The sequence below is a fragment of the Loxodonta africana genome, chromosome 12 (assembly GCF_030014295.1).
Source record: "Loxodonta africana isolate mLoxAfr1 chromosome 12, mLoxAfr1.hap2, whole genome shotgun sequence".
NCBI classification, from domain to species: domain Eukaryota; kingdom Metazoa; phylum Chordata; class Mammalia; order Proboscidea; family Elephantidae; genus Loxodonta; species Loxodonta africana.
In genome coordinates this window covers 87,819,435-87,844,342 of record NC_087353.1, presented here as the reverse complement: position 1 = coordinate 87,844,342, position 24,908 = coordinate 87,819,435, and the positions used below count along the sequence as shown (strand labels likewise).

Genomic DNA, 24,908 nt, shown 5'->3' with positions numbered 1-24,908 from the left:
TAAATGTGCTCGAGAAAGGTTTAGACAAACTGGGTGACGAATTCAAAACAGGGTGTATTATTCTTGATGTCTACAACTTGCAGAGCAGCCAAAAAATACTGAACGAAGTTGGAGGGGATCACTATTTTGAACCAGTATAGTATTTTTTACATTCTCAAAGGGTAAAACACGTATCACTATCAATGCAGTAAAACGATAGAGGAGAAAGCCGCCAACGACTCAAGCCAGCACAACTGCAATAATTTCTCACTAACTCCACTCACCCCTCTGAAATATGGCCCCAGTCCCTCTCATCATGAGGCTGACTGACAGGGGAACTAGATGATGAAGACAAGCCCCTCTGTCCACTTTTCTGCAGAGAGGACACGCTGCTTGGGGAGGAGGAGCCATGGCGCCGAGAGGAGGAGGATCGCAGGGTAGGCATGGTGATCCAGCTGAGGGAAGAAAGAAAGGGCTCTTACCACACCACTTTGCCATCTCCTGCCCTGAGAAATCTCTCTCTTTCCAAAAGTTTTCTGTTCTGGTATAATGATAGCAGTAAGAGCAATAACAACAACAAAGTATTTAAAAGTAATAGTAATAACAAAGTATCAACCACCCCAGAAACTGACCATCGGGTTTGGAGCTGCTCTCCAAGAACGGAGAAACGCAGCCTGCCCAAACCAAACCCATTGCCCTCCAGTCCATTCCGACTCAGCGACCCTATAGGACAAACTAGAGCCGCCTCAAAGGATTCCCGAGAAGCGATGAAGTGGATTCGAACCGCCGACCTTTCTGCTTAGCAGCGGAGCTCTTAACCACTCCGCCACCAGAGCTTCCCAGAAAAGCACCAGAGCAGTTTAAAATAGAGCCCTATCCAGAGGCTTCAGAAGGGCAAACCCCCGGGTGTAAGGGAATTGAGCTCACACGTAAAAAGATAAAACAAAAAAAACAAACTTTCATTTCTGATTCACAGGGAAGGGAATGTGAAGCTCCTAACGATGTGAGAATGGTGCAGGCGCCATTAGGATAGTGCCTGAAACTCCGAAAGCGTAGAGGAAACCTTGCGTCCTCTGTTTTTGGGGAAGTTGGTATCTACGAGTGGCCCTGGGGTAACTCCTCGGGATTGAGGAGCCTCCTGACGGTTTGGAAGATTGGTCTCAGTCTTTCCGGGACTAAAGCTTGGAGTCACGGTGTCTGTGAAGGGGCCCTGAGGAGTGGAGGGGAGGTTCTAATTCCCAGGGCCGGGGAGTGTGGGGTAGGGGGATAATCTTGGGTCAAAGAGAAGTCTCACTGTCTGAGCCCGGAATATCGACTTCTGGCTAAGCAAGGTTGAGGAAGGGTCACCGCCTCAGGTCCCTCAGGTCTCTGTGGTCGCGCCTCCTCCGGCCCCGGCCCCGGCCCCGGCGCCCGCCGCTTCCCTGCCCGTAGCCCAAGATTCCAGAAAAACGCGGGAAGGCACGAGGCGTGCTGTGCGCAGACGCAAACCCAACGGCTCCCCCAAAGGCTAGTAACTGTCGCGAGGCTTGGGAGTCCGGAAGCTCGTGCTCCTCACGTTCCAGTCACGCCAGTCCCTCAGCCTCGTGTAGCCACGAGCTCTCAGGCGTGCCTCCCCGTCACGTGGGTTGGGTTGCGCCTGCAGCCGCGCCTTAGCCCTGCTCCACCCCGCCCCAGCCCCATCGGAACCGGAATATTAATAACCCTTCTATCCGGTTTCTCTACTGCCATAGGTTGGGTTCCACCCAGGCCCCGCCTTTCGATCACAATCGCCACGCCCCTGAGAAAGACCACGCCTCTACCTCGCCTACCTCGTTACTTTGGCTGTGTCCCGCCTCCCTGCCGAGCTTCCCCATTATATTGGCTTAATTTCTCCCTTGACCCCGCCCCTGAAGCCGGCTCTTTGCCATCATTGGCCCGGCCCAATCTCGAGCCCCGCCCCCTGTCCGGCTCCCCGCTCCCATTGTCTCCGCAGATGCCGCCTGGTCCATCTATCGTGCTCTGTGTTCAGTTTTTGGAGGGTCGCGCTCTTTCTCTGGACGGCAGAGCGGTCCCGCGGCTGAGAGCCGTATTCCCGAATTCGGGCGTCTCTTTTTTCCTCCTCTGGATCCACTTTGCCGTCCAAGGACGGCTGCGGCGATGTACGCGCTGCGACCTCTCCTGCTTCTGCTGCTGCCTCTGTGTCCCGGTTCTGGTCTCGGACCCGGGAGTGAGGCAAAGGCCACCCGGAGTTGCGCTGAGACCCGGCAGGTGCTTGGGGCTCGGGGATATAGCTTAAGCTTACTCCCTCCCGCTCTCATCTCAGGTGAGGAGAAAGAAGAGTAGAGAAATGGGGGGGGCGGGGGGGGCCAGGGGCTGGTTCTCCCCACCTCACAATAACTCTGTTCTCTTTCAGAGTAACCGTTATAATAATCTTCAATCCCATAGTAACGTCAGTTTTCTTCTTGTAACTTCATTATCAGGATCACAGTAATCCTACTATTCACACAATAGTTCTTACTCCACCCCCACACCAGGAGCCCCTTTTTAGTAATTAGCACCCCCCCACAGCCCAATAAGTTCCCCTCCCTGTCTTCATGAGGCCCTTCCATGATAATACTTTTTTGCTCACCAAGTAACTCCATCAGTCCAAACCCCATTCTTCATCCCATAGAAGCTGTTTTATGAGTTCTTAGAACCCTAGGGTGTGGGATGTTGGGGAGGGTTACCTGAGGACCCCCCGTGACTCATCTGTTCCTCAGGGCAGATGATCCCATGGCTTATGGGAGTGGATTTGGGATGGGTGAGGAGACAATAAGAAGGGGATATGGTCAGGTGGGGATGATGGGACAGACAATGGCAAAGAGACCAGACAAGTGGAAGGAAAGGGAGAACCCCCAGAGATAGGTGAGAGAAGGAGGAATTTCATGATACCACATCCCATCATTCCTGTGTGTCTCTCTGTCCAGGTGAGCACCTCCGGATCTGTCCCCAGGAGTATACTTGCTGTTCCAGTGAGACAGAGCAGAGGCTGACCAGGGAGACTGAGGACACCTTCCGAGGCTTGGTGGAGGAGAGCGGCTCCTTCCTGGTTCACACGCTGGCTGCCCGGCACAGAAAATTTGATGGTGAGGGCCTGGGATCCTCAAACCGGCCTCACACCTCTCTGCTCATGGCCCCAGCAAGCATCCTGTCCCTACTTCCTACTCCATCCCTAAGCCCCTCTCCCCTTCCCTCCCTGGCCCTGGCTTAGCTCCCCATCATCACCCCAGGCTCTCTCCAGGGCCCTGTCCCCTTATTCCCAGCCTGGCCAGGTCTCTGAGAGTTGCTTAGTTTCTAATTCACTTGTCTTTTGTCTCCCCTACCCCACCTCCTCCTGTCTCTGTCCTTTCACTTTTCCATCCTTCTCTGGCTTCACCCCCACCTCACATCCCTTCTTTGCATTTGCCACAGAGTTTTTTCGGGAGCTGCTCTCTGCATCTGAGCGCTCCCTGGCCCAGCTCTTCTCCCGCTCCTACGGCCGCCTGTATGCCCAGCACGCCCCCATTTTCAGTGGCTTGTTCTCTCGGCTGCGGGGCCACTATGGGGGGGCAAGTGGGGGGTTGGATGACACCTTGGCTGATTTCTGGGCACAGCTCCTGGAGAGAGCGTTCCCACTGCTGCACCCACAGTACAGCTTCCCCCCTGACTACCTGCTCTGCCTCACCCGCCTCGCCTCCGCTGCTGATGGCTCTCTGCAGCCCTTCGGGGACTCACCCCGCCGCCTCCGCCTGCAGGTGAGGGGCCCTGAGGCCTGAGCTTCAGCCACCTCTGACCTAGTGATCTCAGACCCCCCTTTTGTGCCCCAGTCACACCTGACCTGGTGACCCCCCATTCTGCATTGCAGCCACCTCTGCCCTCATCCTGAGCCCCAGTCACCCCTGGGCTGACCCAGTGCATCTTAGTCTCCTTCAGTTGGGTGCCTCCCACCCCCATCCTGTGCCCTAGTTTCATACAAATCACTGACCCACTCACCAGGCCTTGACCCTCAACCACTTTTACACCAACTCCCCCCTAATGATGACATTGGGACTTGTTTTGGTTTACCTAAACATGAATTAGGCACTTACTATTTAAGAAGCATTTTCATCATTAAAAAAAAAAAAAAACTTGTTGCCCTTGAGTCGATTCTGGCTCATAGCAACCCTATAGGACAGAGTAGAACTGCCCCACAGGGTTTCCAAGGAGCACCTGGTGCATCTGAACTGCTGACCTTTTGGTTAGCAGCCGAACTATTTTTCATTTGTATTAGCGCATTTAACTGTCATCCTACTTCTGCAAGATAGATAGAGATATCCCAATTTTCAGATGAGAAGACTGAGGCTCCCAGAGGTTAGGGTCTCACAGATGGTGCTAGAGTTGTGTCTCTCAGCCAGGTCTTCAAGTTCAATGTTTGTTCTGATACACCATGTTCTTATCTCTAAATGCTGCATGAGATAATTCTCCACATCTTCCCAAGTCTGGTTCCCCTTGATCCTTCTAGACTGTAATTCCTGTGGGCCTCTCAAACCTAGCTTCCTCTGCCACCTAACATTCCTAACCACTCCCTCCCTCCAGATAACCCTGCAAACCTAGCCTGTTCTTGTCATGCCCTTGGTGCAGTCTCTTGGCTTCAGTCTTGACTGACCCATGACGACTCTGTGGTTTTTCTCACCTTCTCTCCCCTTCTCCAGATAACTCGTGCTCTCGTGGCTGCCCGTGCTCTTATCCAGGGCCTGGCAACTGGAAGAGATGTGGTCAGCACAGCACTTAAGGTTAGAGGGAGCCTGAGTATGGACAGGGCCAGGGAGGGAGAGGCAGAAAAGTCAGATGAAGAAAAGTCAGATGCCAGCTGGCAGGAGAGGCCTCCAGGCCCTGGTGTCCCTGGGTAATTCAGGAAGGAAGAAGAGTCAGAATGAAGTGTCCCTTGGGTCATGATCCATGATTTCTGACCTTCTGCCCTCTGATGACTCATATCCCCATCAGCCCCCAGGGGTGCCCAAGCTTGGATTATCGACCCTCCTGGTATCCCCCAGGACCCCTCGGTGGCTCCCCTTTCCCTGCTGCTGAAGGCCAGATTCCTTGCTTGGCCTTCAAGCCCTCCTTTCTACTGCCTGTCTTCTCCCTAACCTCCCAGTCTTCTCTCTTGTTACTTCCTATATGTTTCCCCCTCCTGCCAGCCAGCCCTCCTCACTGCCTCCCACCTCCCTAACCATGATGGGCTCACTCTTGTCCTTCCACCTTTTCTCAGACCCCCCCCCCCACTGCCTCTCTAGCTCCACTACTCCCATGAAGGAGTCTCTGACTGGCCCCTAGGGCCCCCACCTTAAAGCTATGGTGGTCTTGTGGTCTTTCCCACCACCACATGGGTCACTCATCCTAGATGCTCATGTCCAGTTCTCCACATGACCAGGAGCCTGGGCAAGGTGGGGCGGTATATTTGATTTCCCTCTATGCCCAGTGCCAAGCTGGGCTGAAGGCAGCCATGGTGTTTGTGGATGACTCCACCATGCTCTCTGTCCCCAGGTGTCGGTGTCCGAAGGCTGCAGCCGGGCTGTCATGCGTCTGACTGGCTGCCCTCTTTGCCGAGGGGTCCCCTCTCTTCCACCCTGCCGGGGCTTCTGCCTCAATGTGGCCCGTGGCTGTCTCAGCGGCGGGGGACTGGATCCTGACTGGGGGGGCTATCTGGGTGAGGGGATCAGGAAAGCTTGAGAGGGAGTAAGGCAAGGAGTGTCTGCATAGGGAGCGGGTGGGAGTGGGTGGGGGTGAGTCTAAAGCCAGATTTTGGTTGGGGGGGCATAGGAAGGGAACTCTTCTCATCTCAGTTTCTCTCCACCCAACACCTTGCTGCTTCCTCTAAGGCCCGAGTGAGGGTTTGTGGGAAAAGCCTAATTCAGTGTATATCTGTGGCTGTCCCCTCATTTTACTCTTTCCCTTTTTCCCCTCCTTCAAGATGCACTCCTGCTCCTGGCTGAGAGACTCCAGGGTCCGTTTTCCTTTGAGCTGGCAGCTGAGTCCATTGGGGTGAAGATCTCTGAGGGTTTGATGTTTCTGCAGGAAAACAGCGTGGGGGTGTCAGCACAGGTACAGGGGAGAGAAGGGTAGGGGTGTCAGCCTTGGGGGGATGACAGTAGAGGGTTTCAGCCCAGGTACTGGGAGAGGAGGATGGAGATGAGAGCCTGGAAGTGTAGGGACAGTGTGGGGTGTAAGCCCAGATACAGGGAAGAGAAGGGTGGAGGTGAGAGCCTGGGGAGGTGGGGGGACCATGTGGGATGTCAGGGAGACAGTGTAGTGTATCTGGGGAGCCTGGGCTTCCAGAGGAGGCTGTGGGTGTTAGGGGAGATAGTCTGGGGGAGACTGTGGGTGGATTCAGGTGCAGTGAGAGAGACAGATGGGGCAGAGACCAGCCATGAGATGCGCTCCCTCTTCCCTGTGCCGTAGGTGTTTCAGGGGTGCGGGGGCCCCTACCCGGCGCCGGCCCGCACCCGCCGAGCCCCGGCTCCCCGGGAAGAGGCGGGCCGGCTCTGGACATCGGCGGCCGAGGAGGAGCGACCCACCACGGCAGCGGGCACTAACCTGCCCCGGCTGGTGAGTTTGGGCCGGCGGGCGGGGCGCGGTCCGCGGCAGCGCTCATCTCCAGCCCGCCCTTCTCTCACAATCCCAGGTGTGGGAGCTCCGCGACCGGCTGGGCCGGGTGAGGGGCTTCTGGGCCGGGCTGCCCCTGACGGTGTGCGGGGACCGCCGCATGGCAGCGGACATCTCGCAGGAGGCGGCGCCCTGCTGGACCGGAGCGGGGCGAGGCCGGTGAGAGTCCGCGGGCCGGCGGGCGGCGGGGCAGACCCCGGGGGAGGGCGGGCCGCGCGGGCCGAGCATGAGCCCTCGGGCCTGCTCTGCTTGCAGGTACCTGCCGCCCATCGTCGGGGGCTCCCTGGCCGAGCAGCTCAACAACCCAGAGCTGGAGGTGGATGTCTCGGGCCCCGACCTCCCGACACGCAGACGGCGGCTGCAGCTCCGGGCAGCCACAGCCAGGATGAGGGCAGCCGCCCTCGGGCACGACCTGGACCTGCAAGACGCGGGTAAGACGCCAGGGCACCCTGAGGGCCTCTCAGCGTCCCGCCCGGGGTCCTGAGCTCCACCCAACCCGGTTGGACTGGGCTAACCCCCGGACCCCAAGCGCCGCCCACAGCCTGTTGAGTCCCTCCCCCGGGCTCCCAGTTCCCAGACTCGCTTTTCTGGACTCTTCTTAGGTAAAACCAAAAAAAAAAAAAACAAGAAAAACAGTTGTCGAGTCGATTTCGACTCATAGGGACCCTCTAGAAGACGGCACTGAGTTTTAGATAGCATTCATTTATTCACTCTCTCACACATTCCTTTAACAAGCCTTTATTGAGCTCTCTCCTCAAGGGTCGGAGAATAAGCGACCAATGAGAGGATCTCTACTCTTGAGTTCACGACCCAGTGGGGAAGACACGAAAACATTCTTACTGAACAGTGGGAAGCTTCTTACAATGGGCAAAAAGGGCAGTGGGAAAATGGGGAGGGCGGGCAACCTGAGGGAGGTGGGGAAGCTGTGTGTGTGTGTGTGTGTCTGCGTGTATGTGAAGAGTCTGCCAGAGAAGCAAGGTACAGATATTCATATTTTTACTCCCTTCCTCCTTCTGTCTCTGTGTCCTTGTCCCCCCCCACACACACCCGTCTGCTCTCTGCTTCTGTCTCTGTGTGTTCTCTCTTTTCCTGTTTATCCTGTCTCCCCATCTGTTTGTCTCTCTTGTTCTGTCTGTCTCATTGTTTCTGTTCCTGCCTCTCATCACTTTCTCTCATTCCTGTGTCTGTCTGATTTCTCTCTCTTTCTCTCTCACCTGCCCTCCCTTTCTCCCTGTAATTGTCTTCCTCCCTGTAATTGTCTTCCTCCCTCCCTCACCTCTCTGTCTATATATGTTTCTCTTTGCGGTGTTTCTCTCTTTCTGTCTTTATCTTACTTTGTCTTTCTCCCTGCTTGTGTGTGTCTCCCTCCCTCTGTCTCTGTCTACTTCTTTGCTGCTTGTGTCTGTTTCTGTCCCTTTCCCTTCCTGCAGATGAGGACGGCAGTGGCTCTGGAGCTGGGCAGCACTACGCCGATGACTGGATGGCTGGGACAGCAGCTGTGGCCCCCCCAGCTCGGCCTCCTCGCCCTCCTCGAAGGGACAGCCCTGGGGGCAAAGGAGGAGGTGGTGGTTCTCGCCACAACCAGGGCAGGAGCAGGAGTGGGGGGACGCCTGTTGGTTTTCACACCCACCCCATCCTCATCCTCTTCCTCTCAGCCCTGGCCGTGCTTGGACCTCGATAACAGGGGAGGGGTGCCCTAGCATCAGAAGGGTTCATGGCCCTTTCCCCTCCTCCCCTTTCATCTGTGTCTGGGGAGGAGTCGAAGGGGGCTGCAGAGAGGGTGGAGACTGCTGGTGAATGGCTGGGGCCCCAAATCCAGGAAATTCCCATTGGTGGATAGGGAAGTGGTGTTCACAATATTTATTTCTTTTTTTTCGATTGGTAACAGGTAACGGGGTATTTATTTAGGAGAGGAGGTGTGGTCTCCATGCCCCTCAGCCTGGGGATGGTAGTCAGCCCCAACAAGGGAGAAAGGGAGGATTTTTAGAGTTGCGGTTGGGGGTGGGGTTTGAAGGACTGAAGTGGAAGTGGGGAGGGGTGGAACTCAAATGGGATGGGGTAGCTGGTCTCAAATGGATAAGAGCTGGGTGCTGATGGGGTCCAGGGAAGGAGACTGGGGGTGTGTGAGTAAGATGTCACGATCTATAGATGTGGCTTCTGTTGACTTTTCCAGTATCAATTTCTTAAACTAAAATACAAAAAAAAAAAAAAAAAAAGGCTCATTCCATGACCTCTGCCATCTACCTCCTTTCCAAGAGTCCCCATCTCACGTCTCAGTGTTTATTCTGCAAATAAATAGTTAATTTATTGGACCCTGTGTGTGGCTCTCTGTGCCTTCAGCCCGGCAGCCCTCCCTGAACCCTGACTTTGTGACGCTGTGTCTCCATGTATTTCTGCTTCTCACCTCTCTTGGAACCTGCCCTTTGGGATTGAGTTTGGGCAAGTTGCCACCCTTGAGACCTCAGTGTCCTCATCTGTAAAATGGGGGGAATTGTGAGGACCAAATACGACCTGTATGAGGAAGTACCTTGTCATTTGCTAAATTCTCTTTAAACAGGAGGTTTTATGAATATTACCACACCGCTGTCTCTGTTCTTCCGTGGCGGGGCCTTTGCTCTCTTTTGTCTGTCTCTGGCTACCTGTCACATTCTTGACAATGTCTGCTTTCATCTTATGTCAGTCACTTTCTCTTTCTGTCTTTCTGTTACTTGAAGGAGTCTTTTGTTCTGTATGAAACTGAGATAAAAAGGTATACTCGATTCCTAAGTGCAAAAGGAGGGTGGAAGTGGTGTCTTCCAAGGGCAAATGGGTGCCCTGAAGGAGAGGGAAAGATGCAGGAGGGAGGGAGAGAGGGAGAGAGATGATCAAAGCAGAAGCAGCTGCAGGGACTGGCGGGACAAAGGGAGGGAGGGGGAGGAGCCTGGGCCACGGAGAAAGTTTGTGGAGAAAGTTGAGCAAAGCAAGGAGGAGCCGGGCAGTGCCTGGGGTGGGCAGGAGGCCCAACCCCAATTTCCCTGCTGCACCCCATGTGGCCTGGTGAGTGGGCAAATGAAGCCAAGGCTGGCAGAGAGATCCTAGAATTTATGGGAGGGGAGAGTTCACGGGGAGCCAACGAGGGGCTTGCGACAGGCAAGCAGTCACCAAAGCTGTAGGGGACAGAGGACTGGGGTGGGGGAGTGGGAGGAGATAGAGCCCAATGAAAGGAAATGGGGAAATCTGGGCACCCGGCATGGGGATGGATCCTGAGGGCTGTGGTTGGGGGAAGGAATTGGGAGGTGATGTCAGAGGGGGCGGGTCGCCCGCCGGGTAGCAAGTGTGGGTTCTCTCTGTCTGGGGTCACTTCTGGCTCACTCAGGAAGGAGGCTGTCGGTCTTGGAGGGGCCAGGCCTGTAATTGTAGGTTGTAATCTGAAGGGATAGGGCTAGACTCCCCGCCAATTAGGAAACTTGGGCCTGGGAAGGAACTCGGAAACTTGTTTTCATCTTTGTCGGTATCTCAGAGTCGGTCCCTCTCTTTCTTTCTCTTCAGCTCCACCCGCTCAGTCTCTTCTGGTTGCACTGATGGGGCTGGGTAGTGGGATAGGGCGGAGCATCCAGGGATCTGAGCTTCCTAAGTAATCCAGCGCCTCCCCCAGCCTATCTCACACACTGGGAGCTCTTCAAGCCTGGAGGGATGCCTGAGTTTGCATTCCTTCTCATTAGAAAGTCCCCCCTGTTGCCTAACCTCCCTCCCTCCTACCCGGGTCCTGTCTGATCCTCATTCTCTCTGTGTGGTTTCACCTCCCAGGCTCTAAATGGGGCTCTTCATCCCCATTTGTCACAGATCGAGGGGCTCGGGAGGAAGCCACAGGGCTGGCAACGCGCAACTGCTACCTGCCTTACTCACCTGGTGATCTGCTGTGCTCTGAACTTTTCACTGGGCGTCTCCATTCATGATCAGGGCTCTGTCTTCCACCCCTTCCCGTCTAAATCTCTGGGGCTCAGGGAGGATCTGTAGGTGGGAGGTTGAGAGAATTTGAGACAAAACAGAGGCTGACAGCAGAGAGGGTAGGTTGTGGGGCCATCTAGAGAGAGCTTTCCTGCTCCCCCCTCCTTGAATTCAGTGTCAGCTGCATCAGGAAAGACAGGGTTCTATCCCTCTCCTTGGACTCCTCTCCTTCCCCCTCATTTCCCTTCTAGACGCTGACAGAGGCAAAAATCTGCTAACTCAGGGGGCAGACTCTACCAGGGCTGTGAGCAGGCCTGGGGAATGACCCCCCATCTCCAAACGGCGCCTTCAGCGGCTACGTGGCTCTCCCGGGCTATCTCTGCCTTGGTTCCTCGCCCTTGCCCTGCTCCTTTCTAGCATCACGAGCCACATGTCTCCTACCAGGACAATGCGGCCCTGGCTCTGGGGGCCTCGGAGCCTGGGCGTGGCTCTGGGAGTCTTCATGACCATCGGATTCGGCCTACAGCTCTGGGGGGGGCCCTTCCAGAGGAGGTGAGTTACCAACTTGTCTCACTTGCGATGGATGGCCCTCGTCCCACCTGGGGCTGGGTCTCTAGGGGCTCTCAGGGACTCAGAAGGGCAAGACAGAGGAGGTGTCAGGCCCGCTGTCCTTTCTTCACAAGGAGCCTACCCACCTGCTGGTGAGAGACAGGACACTTCTCCTCCCATCTCTCCACAGGCTACCTGGAGTTGGGCTCCAACTTCAACAACCCTGGGCCCCATCCCGGGGTCCAAATGTTCCATCTTGCACACCCCGGCAGCGGCTCGTGTTCTTGAAGACACATAAATCCGGGAGCAGCTCTGTGCTGAACCTGCTTCATCGCTACGGGGACCGGCACGGGCTGCGCTTTGCCCTCCCCACCCGCTACCAGTTCGGCTACCCAAGGCTTTTCCAAGCCTCCCGGGTCAAAAATTACCAGCCCCAGGATGGAGGCGCCCAGCCCCCCTTCCATGTCCTCTGCCACCACATGAGGTTCAACCTCAAAGAGGTGAGGGGTGTCGGGGGGACAGGTGGGACTGGAAAGAGATGGGCACAGGCCTGCGGTCAAGACCACTGGGGGAGGGGGCCAGAGGCCAAGGGGCTGCCCAGGCATCACCTCACCACAGAGCTGGGCATGGGAGCTACATAGGTGGGATTTCCTGCTCTCTCTACTCAAGCATCCCTTCCCCAGTAGTTTCTGGGAGCCAAAGTCCCGGAGCTCACTCCAGCCCTTTCCATGACCAATGTATTCCCCCTGCCAACCCTGGTCTCCCAAATTCTCCAAGTGTCCCTTGCCTTTTCTGGTCCCTTCCACTGTCGTCTCTAGGACCCCTGCTCAGCCACTGCCTTCTAGCCTGTCTTCCTCCCACTCCCCTCACCATGTCTGCTATAATTTGAAGACTAAGCTATATGCCAAGCCCTAGGGTGGGCCTGGCAAAATAGTTGGGCAGAAGCCCAGTTCCGACCACCCCGCCCTACACCCCCCACCCCGCCAAAAAAAAAAAAAAAAGACAAACCAAATCCATTGCCATCAAGTTGATTCCAACTCACAGCGAACCTACAGGACAGAATAGAGCTGTCACATAGGGTTTCCAAGGCTGTAAATCTTTACGGAAGCAGACTGCCACATCATTCTCCTGTGGAGCAGCTGGTGGATTCGAACCACTGACCTTTCAGTTAGCAGCCCAGCTCCTTAACCACTGCACCACCAGAGCTCCTCTGACCCCCAGGAACCTCATTTCTAATGGGGGAAATGAATGCATGCATCCACATACATACATACACAGGAAACTGAGAGCTCTCATACAGAAGAAAATCAACTTGCAAATGAAAGACACAGGGAAGGAGCTAACCTTTACGGATTACTTACTAAGTGCTGGGTACTAACCTTACCATCACTTAACAAGGAAGGCATTATAAGTTTTTATTATACAGATAAGGAGGTTGAGTCTCAGAGAAGTTAAGTGACTTGCCTCATTTAACAGAAAGTGGCAGAGCTAGAATTTGAACCCAGGTCCATCTACTCCAAAGTCAAAGCTCTTTCCATTACATCATCAAAGTACCAGGCAGGTGTGTGTGTGTGTGTGTGTAGGTGTGTCTACATTTGGAGTTGGAGAGCATTCAGTAAAGAGGTATGGCTTTCTGGAGAGGTAGGTTTTCTAGTTCACACCACTGTCCAATGGAAGTCAGGCTGCTCTCATGGAGTGTTTGCCTCCAATGATGATTCAAGGGTTTATCTCATGGTTCCATTATCTCTTCAGCTGTCCCAGTTGTCCAGTTGCTGTGGAGTGGACTCCAACTCATGGCAACCCCATATGTGTCAGAGTAGAAATGTGCTGCTCCATAGGGTTTTCAATGGCTGATTTTTTTGGAAGTAGATCGCTAGCTCTTTCTTCTGAGGTGCCTTTGGGTAGACTCAGACCATGAGAAGTGGTGTCTTTTGCTCTCCAAGATGCCCCAGCATCCTCAGTAGTGCCCTGTCCTTCAGCCATGCTGCGCCTGGCCCGCCCACCTGAGGCCTGTACCCGAGACAGCATTATTGTTACCCCCTTGTCCTCTCCTGTTGCTGCCGGTGATCCCATGAAGAGGCCTGAGGCCAGTTCCTTTATTGGAGACATAATCAAGAGTTTCAAAGCAGGCACTTAATAGGTATTTGTTGGAGAAGTGAATACAGCGTTCGGTTCCTAGAGCTTTTACTGTCCAAGGCAGACATAAGGCCCAAGGAAATTAATGTTCTCTTAGAGAAAATTATACTCCAAGCTCCTTCACATCGTTTATCTCGTGTAACCTTCACAACCACCTGGGAAGGAAAGTATGTTTATCCTCATTTTGGAGATAAGCAAATGGTGCCTCAGAGATGTTAAGTAACTTGTCCAAGATCATGCAGCTAGTAAGAGACAGCTTCGGGGGGTGGGGGGGTGGGGGGGGCGGGGGTCCCAGCAGAACTGTCAGAAGGAGGTTTGAGAAGGCTGGGGATCAGTGGGCACTTGGCTTGTGCTTAGTTTCCTCCTGACCCAGTTCTTTCTCCCTTTGTCTGCTTTCTCTCCTCTGCAGGTACTTCAAGTCATGCCTTCTGACAGCTTCTTCTTTTCCATTGTCCGAGACCCAGCAGCTCTGGCCCACTCTGCCTTCTCCTACTATAAATCCACCTCATCGGCCTTCCGCAAGGCCCCCTCTTTGGCTGCCTTTTTGGCCAATCCTCGAGCCTTCTACCGGCCTGGGGCTCGTGGGGACCACTATGCCCGCAACTTGCTGTGGTTTGACTTTGGCCTCCCCTTCCCCCCAGATATGAGGAGCAAGAGAGGGAATCCTTATCCCCTCAAAGACCCCAACCCTCCACATGTCCTGCCTTCTGGTGCTGACCCTCAAGCCCAAACCCTGGATCCCAATGGACTCTTCCATCCTGCTCCCACTGTTGCCAGTGGTCGCCACCAGACGTCCAGCCCTACCTCTTTAGTTTTGGGATCTTCGTCCTTCATCCAGTGGGGTCTGGCCTGGCTGGACTCTGTCTTTGACCTGGTTATGGTGGCTGAATACTTTGATGAGTCGTTAGTCCTTCTGGCAGATGCCCTGTGCTGGGGCCTAGACGATGTGGTGGGCTTTATGCACAATGCCCAGGCTGGAGGTGAGCAGGGCCTCAGTGCTACCAGGGAAGGTAGATTGACTGATGAGCAGCAGCAGCTGGCTGCACGAGCCCGCGCCTGGAACAATCTGGACTGGGCTCTCTATGTTCATTTCAACCGAAGTCTGTGGACACGGATAGAACAATATGGCCAGCGCCGGCTGGAGAGTGCTGTGGCTGAGCTCCGGGCTCGGCGAGAGGCCCTGGCTAAACTTTGTCTGGTGGGAGGTGAGGCTCTTGACCCCAAGTACATCACTGACAAGAGGTTTCGCCCCTTCCAGTTTGGGTCAGCTAAGGTTTTGGGCTATATACTTCGGAGTGGTCTGAGTCCCCAAGACCAGGAGGAGTGTGAACGCCTGGTTACCCCTGAGCTACAATACAAGGACAAGCTGGATGCCAAACAGTTCCCCCCACCAGTCTCGCTGCCACTCAAGGCTTCCAGGCTACTCTCCCCATAGGCACCTGACTGCAGAAGCAGACTAAAGAGCAGCTAAACTAGAAGAAAAACAACTAAACTAAGAGAAGAGCAGCTAAGCTAGGAGTAGGGTGCACTTGATAAATTCCGGGCAGTCAGATGCCATTTCTGCTTCCCTCAGAAGGGATGTCTGCCCCCTAGAGGACAAAAGGAACTCTGTCTTGATGCAGGCCCTACCTTCTGGCTTTTGCTTTGGTCATCCCAGTCCTTCAGTTCCCAGCAGCTCCTCCTCTTCCCCAACCATTTTACCCCTTCCCCTTTCCAGCCCCATGGCAGGTCTGTGTAGCACTTTTAAAAGCCCCCTAGAGTGGCGACAGATGGAATGAGCCAGAGAAAGTGTGGGGCATGGTGGATTGGAATAACATCCGTTTCTCTCTGAAATATTTGTTATTGGGCTATGGTCATTTCACTATGAAATGTTTGTCGAATGAATAAATAATTTGAAACTTCTACTTGATTTATGTAGAATGGAAAGGGAGGGCTGGGGAATCTTCCTGGGAGAAGTGGGGCTGAGGGGTTTCTTTTCAATATGGAACCACCTTTCTGTCATCTCTCCTAAATTTTTTTTTTTTTTTTTTTGGCTGGGTACAGTGTACTCTACTGATGGTACAAGACAAGGTTGGGCTCTCTAAGCCCCCCCCCCTTCAGGGGGTCTGGAATGGAAACTGTCGAGGATGGGAGATTCTCAGTGTGTTGGTGGATCGAGTTGAGACAAGGACTCCCCAGCAGCTGAAGGCCTCTCTCTTCCTTTAGTGCTATTGCTGGGGCTGGTTGTTCTAAGGACTCTTATTCCTTGGAGGCTATGTAGATAGTAAGGTCCACTATCTTGTTGCTATAGCCAAATTCATTATCATACCAGGAAATGAACTGGACAAAGTGGTCACTGAGGGCAATGCCAGCTCCAGCATCAAAGGTGGAAGAGTAGGTGTCACTGTTAAAGTCAGGAGACAACTTGGTCTTCAGTGTAGCCCAGGATGCCCTTTAGGGGACCCTCCGATGCCTCCTTCAGCACCTTCTTGATGTCATCATATTTGGCAGCTTTCTCTGGATGGCAGGTCAGATCCACGACCACTGGGAATGGGAACACGGAAGGCCATGCCAGTGAGCTTCCCATTCAGCTCTAGGATGACCTTGCCACAGTCTTGGCAGCACCAGTAGCTGCACGGATGATGTTCTGGGCAGCCCCTCATCCATCGTGCCACCGTTTCCCAGAGGGGCCATCCATAGTCTTCTAGGCGGCAATGATACTGTGGACTGTGGTCGTGAGTCCCTCTACGATGCCAAAGTTGTTATGGACGACCTTGGCTTGGGGGGGGGAAGCAGTTGGTGGTACAGGAAACATTGCTGACAATCTTGAGGGAGCTGTCATACTTCTCGTGGTTCACACCCATCACAAACACGGGGGCATCAACAGAAGGGGCAGAGATGATTACCCTTTTGGCGCCCCCTTCAAGCGAGCCCCAGCCTTCTCCAAAGTTGTGAAGACACCGGTGGACTCTACAATACTTTCAGCACCAGCATCGCCCCACTTCATGTTGGTGGGATCTTGCTGCTGGAAGATACAGGTGAGCTTCCCGTTGATGACAAGCTTCCCGTTCTCAGCCTTGAGGGTGCCACTGAACTTGCCATGGGTGGAATCACACAGGACCATGTAGACCATGTCGTTGAGGTCAATGAAGGGGTCGTTGATGACAACAACCTCCACTTTGCCGGAGTTAAAAGCAGTCCTGGTGACCAGGCGCCCAATACAGCCAAATCCGTTTCCTCCCGGCCTTCACCATCGTGTCTCAGGGGTGCGGCTGTCAGCCGAACCAACAGAAAAGCGCAGACGGAGGTTTCCTAAGTTCTCGAAGCTCCCCGGTCGCAGCCGAACCCCGCCCAGCTCCTCCATAGTCCAGTCACCCAGAGATTCCGGGGCCTCAGAGGCCACACCCCTTCCTTTCCGCTTCCGGTCTCTCGCCAGCCGTTTGTCCCGCACCGGGGTTACGGCCCCGCCGGCTCTCGGTTCCGGGTTCGTTGCCCCGGTTCCCCACTGGGCTGGTCTCTTGGGCCGCCCCGGCCGGGCGCAGCACCCTTCGGGTGTCGGACTCCTCGGATCAGCCCCAGCGGGCTCCCCCTCGTCCTCCGCGGGCCCGCCGGGGCTGGTCTCCGGTTCCTGCCCACCTCGCCCCCCGCCCGGCTCCCGGCCCCGCCGTCCCATGGAGTCCCAGTGCGACTACTCGATGTACTTTCCGGCTGTGCCGCTGCCGCCGCGCGCGGAGCTAGCGGGGGACCCGGGCCGGTACCGAGCGCTGCCCCGGCGGAACCATCTGTACCTGGGGGAGACTGTCCGCTTCCTGCTGGTGCTGCGCTGCCGGGGCAGCGCGGGGTCCGGTGCCGGGGGCGGCCCAGGCTTGGGGTCCCGGGGTGCCTGGACAGAGCTGGCAACCACCCTTGCTGCCCTGGCCTCGGTCAGTGCCGGAGGCGGGGCCTCCGGGGGCGGTGGCACTGGCGACCAGGATCACGAACCCCCAGGAGGAGGGGACCCTGGGGGTGGGGGTTTGTTCCGAGGCTGCAGTCCCCTTCTCACCCACGGCCCAGGCCCTGCTACCTCAGGGGGAGCGACCACGGTGAGGAACTTGGGGTGACACGGCACAGGGTGGGGGGCGGGGTGCTGGACTCCAGAGACTTGAGGGGAGAATGGACACTGGGGGCTTAGGCTTGGAGCTGGGAGCCCAAGGCAGGAGACATATGATGAATGAGGAGACGGAGGACAAAAAGAATCATGTACTGCAGAGCTTAAAGGGAACTGAGGTAGGCTGCCTCTTTGAACTTTTCTTGACCTGTTAACCCCTGTCACCACCCCAGCTGCCTGTGGAGGAACCAATTGTGTCCACAGATGAGGTCATCTTCCCACTCACTGTTTCACTGGATAGACTGCCCCCAGGGACACCTAAGGCTAAGGTAAGATTGGCAAAGGGGCGGAGCTGTTAATTGAGACACTTTTCTAAGTCCCTGCTGTCTTTCTCTCCTCTTGACTGTGGTCCTGTGTCCCCTGTGCCCAGATTGTAGTGACCGTGTGGAAGCGGGAGGTTGAAGCACCAGAGGTCAGAGATCAAGGCTACCTGCGCTTGCTGCAGACCCGATCTCCTGGGGAGACCTTCCGGGGCGAGCAGAGCGCTTTCAAGGCCCAAGGTGGGGAGAAGAATGCAGAGGCATAAAGGCTAGAGTCTGGAATTTGGGGGACAGAATGGAGGGATGCTACAGGAAAGTATCTGATCTGTGGAGAAGAGGAAGATTAGAACCGTGGGTTGGAGTTGAGGTGTGTGCCCAGACCATCGTTTCTTCCTTTCACCTTCTCCCGCAGTGAGCACCCTGCTGACTCTGCTGCCCCCTCCGGTTCTGAAATGCCGTCAGTTCACTGTGGCTGGAAAACACCTGACTGTGCTCAAGGGTGAGCAGATTGGCTGGCTTGATTCTTGCGGAGCAACAAGGGCCTAGATTGGGTGGCAGTTACTTTGGGCAGGCCCGTTTTGGGGGCTAAAGTGGGGACTGAGGAGTCCAGATACTCTGAGCTGAGCTGGTTACCTCCCACAGTGCTGAACAGCTCCTCCCAGGAGGAAATCTCCATCTGGGATATCCGAATTCTCCCCAACTTCAATGCTAGTTATCTACCTGTCATGCCCGATGGCTCTGTGCTGCTGGTGGACAATGTCTGGTGAGGTCCTGGGGACAGGCTGGGCTGTGAAGTCGTGGGACCAGGAATAGGGGACTGAGAGCTCTGGCATGGAGAGGTCATGCTCTGTCCCCCTCTCTTCTGAACTATTAGTCACCAGTCTGGGGAGGTCTCCATGGGCTCCTTCTGCCGGCTCCCTGGTACCTCTGGCTGCTTCCCCTGCCCACTTAGTGCCCTGGAGGAACACAACTTCCTGTTTCAGCTGAGAGGGGGTGAGCAGCCCCCTCCAGGAGCCAAGGAGGTGAGGACAGGGGCTGGTGTGTTCAAGGAAAAAGGATAAGAAAAAGCAGTGGGGGAGAAAGATGAGGGGGTTGAGGACTCAAGATGGGAGGGGGACCCTAATACATGTGATGATTCTCTGTGTCCCTACTACAGGGCCTTGAAGTTCCCTTGATTGCTGTGGTTCAGTGGTCCACTCCAAAGCTGCCCTTCACCCAGAGCATCTACACCCACTACCGGTGAGTATTTGGTATCCCCTGCTAGATACCGTCCTGTTCACCTTTGTTACTTGACACACATCCTACCCTTCCCTCTCCCTCTCACTGCTTCTAGTCTGCCCAGCATCCGCCTGGACCGCCCATGCTTTGTGATGACTGCTTCTTGCGAGTCTCCTGTTCAGACCTACGAGCGTTTCACTGTCACCTACACACTGCTCAACAATCTCCAAGACTTCTTGGCTGTGAGGCTTGTGTGGACCCCAGAGCACGCACAGGCTGGTGGGTCAGCTGTTAGGCTGGGACCTTGTCCCAAGGGCAGGGAAGGAAAGGAAGAAGTCATGGAAGTAGGACAGCGAAAACAGCTCATCACCTGGTGCCAGCCCCACAAGTGGGTGACCTGAGGCCTGCCACTTCAGCTCTCCCTGAGTAATCTCCACAGTACATGTGGAGTTGAGAGGCAGTGGTGCTGAGTGACTTTATGGGAACAGACACTGGAGTTGGGCTCCCTGGCATGTTTGATTTCTATTTCTTCCTTTTACTACCTGTGTGACTGTGGGTAAATTACTTAACCTCTCTGGGCCTCGGATTCTTCATCTCTAAAATGGGGAAAATAATACTTCCTGGGGTGGTTGTATGGATTAACTGAGTTGATATAAGTGGTAACAGACCTCAGCACACAGAACTGCTGTTATCTATAAAATGTGGTAAAAGATTACCATTTACTCAGTTTACTCCAGGGTGATTTGGAGGATCAAATGAGACAATAGGAACTGAGGAACACTGTACAGATATGTTTAGCGGCCCCCAGTTCTATCCCTTCTTCACCCCAGGAAAGCAGCTGTGTGAGGAGGAACGCCGCGCTATGCAGGCAGCCCTGGACTCCATTGTCTGCCACACGCCCCTCAACAACCTTGGCTTTTCCCGGAAGGGCAGTGCACTCACCTTCAGTGTGGCCTTCCAAGCTCTCAGGACCGGGCTCTTCGAGGTAGGCTGGGGAGGGTGGGGCTATGTGGTAGATGATGCACAATGTTGGGGTGTAAGGAATCAGACAACCAATGAGATTCTGTGGTTGAGATATAATGGGTTGCACGGAAAAGCTGAGCAGAGGGAGGTGCACTTTAGGTCTGATGTAGGCCTGTCGAGTGGGTAGGGTAATCCTGAAAGGGGGTCTGGGCCCTAGAAGCTGAGCTGACATGCTGATCTGTGTCTGCCACCCCCAGCTAAGCCAGCACATGAAACTGAAGTTGCAGTTTACTGCCAGTGTGTCTCACCCTCCACCCGAGGCCCGGCCCCTCTCCCGCAAGAGTAGCCCCAGCAGCCCTGCCGTCCGGGACTTAGTGGAGAGGCACCAGGCGAGCCTGGGCCGCTCTCAGTCCTTCTCCCACCAACAGCCCTCCCGCAGCCACCTCATGAGGTATGGAACTGGGAGGTGGGGTGGCATTGAGACTTGGTAGAGGTTGGCACCAGACAGGGAGCTGGGAGGGGTGCCTGGTGTCTGACTGGAGCCCACACCCTCTGCCCTCTCCCAGGTCGGGCAGTGTGATGGAGCGCAGGGCCATCACGCCCCCTGTAGCCTCCCCTGTCGGCCGTCCCCTCTACCTGCCCCCGGACAAGGCTGTGCTCTCTCTGGACAAGATTGCCAAGCGCGAGTGCAAGGTGCTGGTGGTGGAGCCAGTCAAGTAGCACCAAGCCGGCTCACCTCCCTCTTACACTCCCAGAAATCGGAAGCCCCAGAGGGGGTCCTCCCTCCCAGGCTGCTGCCTCCCCTGGGCTGCCTCCCACCGTGGGAGCCACCTGTCTGTGTCTGCTGATGAGGGACCAGGGAAGAAGCTGTGAAAAGGGCGGGTATGGTTGCAGCACAAGTCAACAGTATTTCCCCGAGTTCCACTGGGGGGGCTGGCCCCACCCCTAGGCCAGGGCGAAGGCTCCAGGAGCTCCCTTGCCCTGTGCCCTTTCACCGTTTACAAAGTGTTTTCCTCATTCCTCTGAAGTTGTCTTTCCCACCTCTAAGGTTCCCTCCCACCCAGCTGCAGGGCTGAACTTAGAGGGTGGTGATGGTAAAGGGGCCCCCAACAATGACCCTCCTGTCTCGGGGTCGGGGAGATAACTAGGTGACCTCTTCCCGTCCCTCATGTTTACGTTTGCAGCCTGAAGCACTTTAAGTTGTGTGTGTGTGTGTGTGGTTGGTTGGTTTTTTTTTTTTTTAAGTCTGTCCTGTAAATTATTCTCCGTCTACTGCTTCCAACTGAAATACGACTATTAAATGCCTGCCCAGGAGGGAGAAGAACGACTGCTGTTTGTGTGTTGGTGGAGGGAGCAGAGGACACAGAGTGGCCAGAGGTAGAGACCAATTCCCTTCAGCATACAGTCCAAGTAGCTCCCCCCAGCTCCCTTCTTCTCCAATTCCCATTATATAGTATTCAGAGGCGGCCCTGTCCTACCCCTCTGGGTACATGACTTTCTCCCTAGATGAAAGAGATGAAGCATGAACCACCCCCACTCCTGACACACACACACACACACACCCGTAGGCCTGGGAACATCAGATTTATGATTATTAGGAGGGAGGAAGGGAAGGAGCGAGGGAAGTGAGCAGTGCCTTCACTCTCACCTTCCTTAACATTGTACAAAGTCCCCAAGCCTTTGCCCTTCCAGATAGGGTAAGGAAGTTGGTGAGCAGAAGGTCTTGGTTCTAACTGCAAGCCGAGAAAGTGGTGGAGGACACTGTGCCTTCCTCATCGCAAGCGGCTCATGGACCCAATCCACATTCTCCGACCCTCCCCTCTGGCAGGGTCAGATGTCAATGGGCTCCCGGCCTCGGTTCTGCCTCTTCACCACAAACACCCTCTGTCCTGACACGGTCACCAGCAGCGTGTGTTCTCCAAAGACCACTGGAGGAGAGACGCCCCAGGAGAGGGAAGGGAGCACAGGGTTAGTGTGGTGCGATGGCCTCCATGGGATCACAGAAGTTGGCTGATACCAAAAGCCAAAGAAATTCTATAGTTCAAGGCTCAGAAGATGAGAGGCCTCCAATAAGTCCCCTTCTTGCTCATATCAACTCTGGTCCAGGGGAGGGGACCTCAAAGCGAAGAAAGTGGCCAGAACCAGCGACCCCAGGAGGCGATGACAGAAGAGTTGGTAGGAGATAGTCTTTTTTCCCTGAGAAGCAGCAGCCTTTGGGAGAAGCCCCCTTCCCCCCACACCACCAGGGCAGAGATGGGGGCTCACCTGACAGGCGTTTGAAGGGTATGTTCATGCCCGGGTGCAGCCGGAAACCACAAGCGGTGCTGACCAGCTCAGAAATGGCGCTGGCTGCCTGCTCGTCATTCTCTAGATCCCCAGACGACTGCACGCAGGTGGGAGGGAGGAGGGCAGAAATGAGGGAAGAGAATTGGGAAGGAATTCCAGGCAGTCACTTTGTCTCTAGTGTGTGTAACCTCTCCCTCTTCACTTTGCAAGATTCCTAGGTTACCCCAGTTCTGGAAAAACAACTAAAACCTTCCTTGGTGTTATAGCTTCCTCTTTGTGTCATCCTATTTCTCATTCTTATAATACTGGGCTTCCCCTGATGATTCTTCATCCATTTCTTTACTGACCATTCTTTCCTAACCCCTTGGAAATTGACTTTGTTCCCTGTCCCCACCTATTTGATAAAACTACATTCTCGAAAACCAATACTCAGCCCTGAAAATGACCACTGAATTGTTAGAAGATCCGTCTTTTCCGTCTTCCCATTTACTGCCCTGTTTGCAGAATCTGGAGCACAACCATCCCCTTTGTCCTGACATCTCTCCCTACTACCCAGACCTTGGGTCAGTGCTGTGACAGTGGCCTGGGCTTCCTCTTTTTCTGGTGACTATCTCAACTTCCTCTCCCACCTCCTTGATATGGGCCTCCCACTAAGTTAAGTTTACTGCACTTCGCTCCCTTGGACATTCTATACTCCAGTTCTCTCATCTGCAAACTGGGAACAATACAGTACCTTATAAACTTATTACGAAGATTAAATAATATTGGCAAGATGCTTAGAACAGCTCCTACCATTTACATTAACTGCTGTTATTCCACACCAAACTCAATGTTTAAAGTCAAAACATGGAATTCCCTGTACTTCCCACCCTCCCCAATCAACTTCCTTTCTTGATTTCCTGTTTGTTGAGGCACCATCATTCTTCCAGGTTTATGAGTTCAAAGCCTTACTAGGTGGAGAAGTATCTCCTCCATTACCTATATCTAGTCATTCCTCCTCTAAATTTATTTTCTCGCTCCTCATTGCCACCAGCCCAGTCTCATACCTAGTTTACTGCCCAGTCTTGAAAATTCATCACCCCCTACTCCATCTTCACACTGCTAACAGAACAATCTCGCTAAAGCATTTCATCAGGTAATGTTCCCGTTCAAAAGCCTTCAATAGCTCCTTACTACCTTCAAGATTAAGTCCAAATGTACAAATCTGGCTTTGAAAGTCCTCCACAATCTGGTCCTTTCTTTACAATATCCTTTTCTTCCCCCAAACCTTTCCAAATCTTCTCCATGTGACACCCACCAAATCAGACAGGTTGGTGTCACACACCTGCAAATATGTCCACTTCCCAGCCCCAAAGAACTCTCTTCCTCTTCACAACTACCCATCCTGGATTTCTACCTCCAAGACAGTTTCCTTACCATAAAACAAGTTATTACATAATATAACATGAAGGGTTGATTTCATCAGTAGTCTTTACCACTCACCCTGCTTTCAACTTTTAACCTTTTAAGGATTGTTTCTTTAGCTAAATTGAAAACTTCTAGAAAGCTAACACTATATTGTACTATGGAACAAAATACAAAGCCTAGTCAATAAATACCAAATACATACTTGAGAATAACTCAGGTAATATCAGTTACCAACAAACTTGTGACCCTTAATAGAGTTAGTAAGCCTCTTTTATCTCAGGAAAGTTGGAGACGGATTACTGAAACTTACTATACACTAGGCGTGCTACTAGGTGATAACAAAGAATAGAGACAAATTCGGGTAAAATGGGCAATACTGTAAGAGATGATGGACGATGTGTTCTTAGGGGATCCCCTCCCTTCCCCAGAACGCACCGCCAACACTGCGCCTTCACTCAGCACCAAGTAGCCAAGCTGGTCTGGGATTCGCTCCAGCCCCTGGGTCAGTGCAGAAGTCTAGTGGTTAAAGGAGCAATCAGTGAGAAGCACGCCAGGAAGGTGGCCCTCGACACCCGTGACCTGCAAACCCAAGGCCCTCTCTTGATGACAGTCCCCCAGGCCTTCTCTTCCCCAGCCAGGACCCTTCCCTCTACCTGGCCTCAAACACTGAGCTTTCCCTTGCCTTCTGTGCCTCCGTCTGTCCTCTCTATCTCCCTCTGCCCGTGGGCTCCCTCGGCCTCTCACATCCTACCTTTGATGTGATACCCCAGTATGTCTTCACAGCCCCACTGGTCCCTCACAACAGACCCTCCAACTCCCCTCGTGCCCCGCCCCTCCAGCACTCTCTGTCGCTAGTCCCTCCCGTCTCCATTCTTCCAGTCCCGGGGTGGCTTGCGGTGAAGGTGGGGTGCAGGCCCAGGAAGGGGCAACCAAGAAGGTTGGGGGACTGGAACGCGGAACCCCCAGCGCGTACTCCCGCGCATGCGTCCTCACTCACCATCGCAAGCTTTAGGTGCTGGGGGCACTCCGTACCAGAGAGGCAGCTTCCTAACCGAGTCCCAGATCACGTGCTTCCTGCGCGGCGCCGCCGCACTTCGGCCCCGCCCCCAGCATGACTGGAGCATGGGCTACATCATCAGACCGAATCTACCAGTGAGAAGCGCCGTTTTGCGAAGACGCGCGCGGATTGGTCACGTACCCTCTTTAACACCCGTATCCCGCCCCTCAGAGCTTGAACGCCAGGAGGAGGGGGAAGTGTGTGTGGGGGTTAGGGGAGCGGGGAAGGCCCTGGAGCGGGTAGGGCTGAGGTTGCGCGAAGGAGGGCTCACGGGGTAAAATCTGGGTTTGGCTTCCTAGAGTGCGACCCGAAGCGAAAACATTTATTGGGTTTCAGATTTCTTCACCCTAAACGGAGATAA

General features: G+C 54.4%; 5 protein-coding genes and 1 pseudogene across 13 annotated transcripts in view; 3 read left to right on the top strand and 3 right to left on the bottom strand.

Moving 5' to 3' along the window:
- Positions 1-5,786, bottom strand: part of STAG3 (STAG3 cohesin complex component) — a 36,709-nt gene extending 30,923 nt beyond the window's left edge. For 7 of the 9 annotated variants that reach the window (XR_002784352.2, XR_002784353.2, XM_023541734.2 and 4 more), the window contains exons 1-3: positions 4,649-5,786; positions 2,890-3,059; positions 264-434 (exon numbers count right to left, since the gene is read on the bottom strand). Coding sequence is in view for 7 of the 9 variants with exons in the window: in XM_023541734.2 (XP_023397502.1) it covers positions 264-434; positions 2,890-3,059; positions 4,649-4,948 (641 nt within the window). In the remaining 2 variants the exon portion in view is untranslated. The other 2 variants (XM_064295865.1, XM_064295864.1) reach the window with 2 other exon arrangements.
- A 114-nt stretch (positions 5,787-5,900) lies between these two features.
- GPC2 (glypican 2) lies at positions 5,901-8,930 on the top strand. The gene is made up of 5 exons (XM_023541746.2): positions 5,901-6,057; positions 6,415-6,561; positions 6,638-6,777; positions 6,874-7,049; positions 8,049-8,930. Exons 1-5 carry the CDS (start codon positions 6,019-6,021, stop codon positions 8,297-8,299), a joined length of 753 nt encoding a protein of 250 aa, XP_023397514.2. The 5' UTR covers positions 5,901-6,018; the 3' UTR covers positions 8,300-8,930.
- Positions 8,931-9,045: 115 nt separating this feature from the next.
- GAL3ST4 (galactose-3-O-sulfotransferase 4) lies at positions 9,046-15,225 on the top strand. Its single transcript, XM_064295866.1, has 4 exons — positions 9,046-9,654; positions 10,797-11,097; positions 11,285-11,594; positions 13,640-15,225. The coding sequence occupies exons 2-4, from the start codon at positions 10,976-10,978 to the stop codon at positions 14,663-14,665; spliced, it is 1,458 nt and encodes a 485-aa protein (XP_064151936.1). The 5' UTR covers positions 9,046-9,654; positions 10,797-10,975; the 3' UTR covers positions 14,666-15,225.
- Positions 15,226-15,282: 57 nt separating this feature from the next.
- On the bottom strand, positions 15,283-16,644 carry LOC135233002 (glyceraldehyde-3-phosphate dehydrogenase-like; annotated as a pseudogene).
- A 60-nt stretch (positions 16,645-16,704) lies between these two features.
- On the top strand, positions 16,705-20,919 carry TRAPPC14 (trafficking protein particle complex subunit 14). The gene is made up of 11 exons (XM_003422499.4): positions 16,705-17,291; positions 17,530-17,625; positions 17,727-17,856; positions 18,029-18,115; positions 18,259-18,379; positions 18,491-18,638; positions 18,773-18,855; positions 18,950-19,113; positions 19,665-19,819; positions 20,055-20,248; positions 20,364-20,919. Exons 1-11 carry the CDS (start codon positions 16,881-16,883, stop codon positions 20,515-20,517), a joined length of 1,743 nt encoding a protein of 580 aa, XP_003422547.3. The 5' UTR covers positions 16,705-16,880; the 3' UTR covers positions 20,518-20,919.
- Positions 20,920-21,014: 95 nt separating this feature from the next.
- Positions 21,015-24,611, bottom strand: LAMTOR4 (late endosomal/lysosomal adaptor, MAPK and MTOR activator 4). The gene is made up of 4 exons (XM_010601805.3): positions 24,488-24,611; positions 23,926-24,006; positions 22,063-22,180; positions 21,015-21,725 (listed from the first exon to the last, which is right to left on the bottom strand). The coding sequence occupies exons 1-4, from the start codon at positions 24,488-24,490 to the stop codon at positions 21,628-21,630; spliced, it is 300 nt and encodes a 99-aa protein (XP_010600107.1). The 5' UTR covers positions 24,491-24,611; the 3' UTR covers positions 21,015-21,627.
- Positions 24,612-24,908: the final 297 nt, after the last annotated feature.